The sequence below is a fragment of the Nesoenas mayeri genome (assembly GCF_963082525.1).
Source record: "Nesoenas mayeri genome assembly, chromosome: 6".
Lineage (NCBI taxonomy): Eukaryota > Metazoa > Chordata > Aves > Columbiformes > Columbidae > Nesoenas > Nesoenas mayeri.
Window position 1 is genome coordinate 3,496,120 of NC_137545.1, and position 4,510 is coordinate 3,500,629.

General features: G+C 50.8%; 1 protein-coding gene across 1 annotated transcript; it reads left to right on the forward strand.

The window, feature by feature from the left end:
• Window positions 1–219: 219 nt before the first annotated feature.
• LOC308041741 (olfactory receptor 14J1-like) lies at window positions 220–1,152 on the forward strand (the record flags this gene model as incomplete). The annotated part of the gene is made up of 1 exon (XM_080346648.1): window positions 220–1,152. One exon carries the CDS (start codon window positions 220–222, stop codon window positions 1,150–1,152), a length of 933 nt encoding a protein of 310 aa, XP_080202774.1.
• Between the last annotated feature and the right edge of the window lie 3,358 nt (window positions 1,153–4,510).

Genomic DNA, 4,510 nt, shown 5'->3' on the forward strand with positions numbered 1-4,510 from the left:
TGTCCCCACTGCAGCAGAGCAGGGCTGGATGCTTGGCAGCACACGGGCAGAGGTTCTGCTCCTCACAGCACACTCAGCCAGCACAGACCAGAGAAAGGAAATGCACTTAAATTGGGGCAATTTTTCAAAAAATTGAGTGGCTTTGGTTACTGGAGTCTGTCCTAATTTTAAGCTGTTTTTTTCTTTTTTAAACAGAGCCCGCATGCCCAGAGGCAGCAAATGTCCAACAGCAGCTCCATCAACCAGTTCCTCCTCTTGCCATTCGCAGACACACGGGAGCTGCAGCTCGTGCACTTCTGGCTCTTCCTGGGCATCTACCTGGCTGCCCTCCTGGGCAACGGCCTCATCATCACCACCATAGCCTGTGACCAGCACCTCCACACCCCCATGTACTTCTTCTTCCTCAACCTCGCCCTCCTTGTCCTGGGCTTCATCTCAACCACTGTTCCCAACTCCATGGCCAATTCCCTCTGGGACACCAGGGCCATCTCCTACACAGGATGTGCTGCACAGGTATTTTTTTTCTTTTTATGTGCTATAGTAGAGTTATATCTTCTCACCATCATGGCCTATGACCGCTACATTGCCATCTGCAAACCCCTGCACTACAGGACCCTCCTGGGCAGCAGAGCTTGTGTCCACATGGCAGCAGCTGCCTGGGCCAGTGGGTTTCTCACCGCTCTGCTGCACACAGCCAATACATTTTCACTACCACTCTGCAAGGGCAATGCTGTGGACCAGTTCTTCTGTGAAATCCCTTCAATCCTAAAGCTCTCCTGCTCATGGGCCTACCTCAGGGAAGTCAGGCTTCTTGTGGTTAGTGTAGTAGTAACATTTGGGTGTTTTCTATTCATCATACTGTCCTATGTGCAGATCTTCAGGGCTGTGCTGAGGATCCCCTCTGAGCAGGGACGGCACAAAGCCTTTTCCACGTGTCTCCCTCACCTGGCCGTGGTCTCCCTGTTTTTCATCACTGGCACATTTGCCTACCTGAAGCCGCCCTCTATTTCCTCCCCATCCCTGGACCTGCTGGTGGCAGTTCTGTACTCGGTGGTGCCTCCAGCAGTAAACCCCTTGATCTATAGCATGAGGAACCAGGAGCTCAAGGATGCTGTGTCAAAACAGACGACTGCATTTCTTCTGAAGATATAAACTGTCTCTATCTTCTTCTACATATAAGTTGTAGTCCAACTCATTGCACGTTCTTCCTCTCTGCAGTATTTTTTGTGTCCAGTTGTGGTTTTTTATTGTGATAATGTTGTAATTCCTTTTGTAATGCATTGCCTGCTTTTCTCACCGAGTGGCTGTGTCAATGAGGAACCCTACTCTCTGTGTTTAAGCAAAATAAAGGGCCCTTTAGTTAACTTTTTTCTGCTGACATCCTTCCTTCACAGCCTTTTTGGACCTGCAGGGACAGTTCCTGTGTGCACGGGTGGAAGGGTAAAGAGCCTTCACATGGCAACACCGACAGGGAGCACCAGTGCTTGGTCTTCCAGAGCTGTTCTCTCTTTCCTCTTCAACACTCTCCTTCTGATGCCTTGTGTTGGTGCAAGGCCTGAGTGCTCTGGCAGCTTGGTCACTATGACTGCAGGCGGGGACAGGCAACGGGCACATCTGTGACACAACTGGTCTCTAAATCAGTCTTTTCATAAAGAAATGTGATCTCTTCAAGGTAGTACCTGATGGTTTATATCTTCTTACAACATTTCTCTCAAGCATATGCCTACAAAAGTGTCCTGCAGATGAAAACACCAGTGTACAGCTGAACAGCGTGTATGTGCAGGGCTGGGCACACAGCAGTGTCTTCTCACAGCCAGGCTTCTGCCAGAGACCTGCAGGACCAGCAGAGCAGGGTCTGGGCTGTGCCCAGGTTTACTGGACACCCTGGGGAAGCTGCATCAAGGGCATTGTGATGGACTGGCCCATTACAACCTCCTGCTGGGCTCAGGGCCTGTCTCAGGGAATGGCCAGCCCTGCCCAGCCTCTCTCCTGGCCTGGACCCTGGCAGAGCCTGGGGCAGGGCTGTCTGTGACCCCACAGCTGACACGGCCTCTCCAGCAGCTTGGAGAGGATGCACAACAGGAGAGCAATGGGGGAACAAAGCACCAAGAACTGATGTGGGCATCACACTGGGAGACCATTCCCCACCCTGAATGCACCCTGTCCTGTGCTGAGCCTGCACCGTGGGTCTGTGGGACCATCTGTGGGGCAGCAGGGCTGGGCTGTCACAGCACAAGGTGCAGACAGGGGCCACAAAGCAGCTGCCAGGGGTGACAGCAAGAACAGGTACAGGCAAGGAGTTCATGTGCATCGCTTTTGTTGAGCAGGGATGGCTTTCGGAGACTCACCTGGAGTTGGTGGCTGAAAGAAAATTCAAGAGCAAACCACGAGCTTCAACAGCTGCGTTAGAGACCAAGGCTGAACAAGGGAAATGTGGGGCTGCTGCCAGCAGAGAGTGATGCTGGTGCTGAGAGACTCAACGTCTTCTGTGCCTGGGTCTGTACTGAAAGACACTCCCAGGCCTCTGTGCTTGATGAAGGGGTTCAAGGAGGATGAAAACACATCTTGGCAGGAACCTCGGGAAACCTCAGCAGGACAAACACCAGTGTCTGCCCCTGCAGGAGACTCACACGGCAATGGCACAGGCTGGGGCTGCCTGGCTGGGAGCAGCTGTGGGAAATGTCGGGGTGGGCAAGGAGCTGGACAAGAGGCAGCGTGAGCCCTGGTGCAAGGGAGGCCAGGAGCACCCTGGGCTGTGCCACCAGGAGCATGGCCAGGAGATCGAGGGAAGGGATCCTCTGGAATTCTCCATCCAAATCTCAGGTCCCAATTCAGGAAAGATACTGACAAGCTGGAGTGTGTTGAGCAAAGGGCCTCAGGCCAGCCAGGGACTGGAGCACTTTGCCTGTGAGGAGAGGCTGAGGGAGCCGGGCTTGTCCAGCCCAGGGAAGGGAAGGCTGACAGGGACCTCATCGCAGCCTGCCAGTGCCAACGAGGAGGTGATGGAGAATGCAGAGCCAGGTTCTTCACTGTAGTGCATGGCAGAAGGACAAAAAACAACGGGTGGAAGGTGAAAGAGGTGACATTCAGCCAGGACATAAGGAAAACTGTTTTCCCTAGAACAGGGGTGTCAAATTGATTTTCACCAGGGGCCACATATTAGTATTTACATTTATACAGTCCGAAAATTACATTCGGCCCTTTGAAGGCAACTGTGAGGCCCTAGGAGCTCAGCCAAGTGCTGTCTCAGGTCACCCAGAGAGGCTGGGCAGCCTCTGTCCTTGCAGGTTTTCAATCTCTGATTGAATCAAGGCTTGAACACCTTGGTCTGACCCAGTCTGTGACAGGTTGGACTGCAGACTCCTGAGGTCCCTTCAACCTCACTTGTCTTATGATCCCATCGTGATGTTGGGCTCTGTTTCTAACTGGTCAGAGCAGACGATTATGGGACATGAATCCAGCTGTGCTGTAGGTGACCATCTAAACCAACATCTCAACCAGTGAACAGCCAACACCTCAGTGTGACTCGCTCTGGGCAAAGTGTGAGGAGTCCTGGGCAGTGAAGGTTTAGAGGGCATGGGGCGCTATGCAAGACACAAAATGATTTTGGCTTAATGCCTGTAGGACCATTGGATGCCAGCTGATGTGAATGAAAATTGAAATAAGAACTGAAGACGAAGTCTCAAAGCAAAGAAAGATGTCAACATAAAGTCTTTGGGGGCTTTTCTTTTCTTCAAAAAGGAAAGTCTTTTCCAGAAATAGAAATGGATACAAGACACACATATCTTCAGCTGCACAGACAAGCTTTTTACAAATTACTTTTTTACATATTAAAAAAAAATGTCAAAAAGTGAATTACCAGGAAGCGTACTAAGGGGAAGAGAACAAATATTGGTCTTCCCCTGTACTTCTATTACCAACAATCTATTATTTCATCTCCCTCATCATTCAGGAGTTGCCAGCTCTCCTGATTAAAGGTCCATGTCCAAGGAAAACTTTCCAGCAGACTGTCTGGACACACACCCTTCCCAGCACTCTCAGGTTTTCTCCTCGGCTTCCTCTTTGGTCATTCAGTGGCCTCTCAACTGTCTGGTTTCTGGTTTGAGCTTCAGGGAGTTACAAATTTGCCCCATTCTTCAGAGCTCTAATTAACATGTTAGTCAACACCATAATTGTGTTTATATCTACCCTTTCCTAACTCTATCTAAAACAGTTCTTGTGTGGATGTCCCTTGTGGAAGGTGGACCTCATCAGATCCAGCTTAGACATAGAGTTGAGGAAAGTGTTTTACTCTATTAAACTGTGTTGTGTTTATTTGTTGGCATTGAACAGAAACCTTTCAGTGCCTGTGTGCAGCCAGGTCTCCAAGGAGAGCGGGTGGGAGCTGGTGTACAGGAGCTGCACCATCCACCTGCAGAGCTCAGTGGTGAAGTCTGATTTGAGGAGATGTGATGCAAGTCCCAGGTGGCCAAGGAGGGAACTGGCAGACTGGGGGTGGAGGGATGAGGAG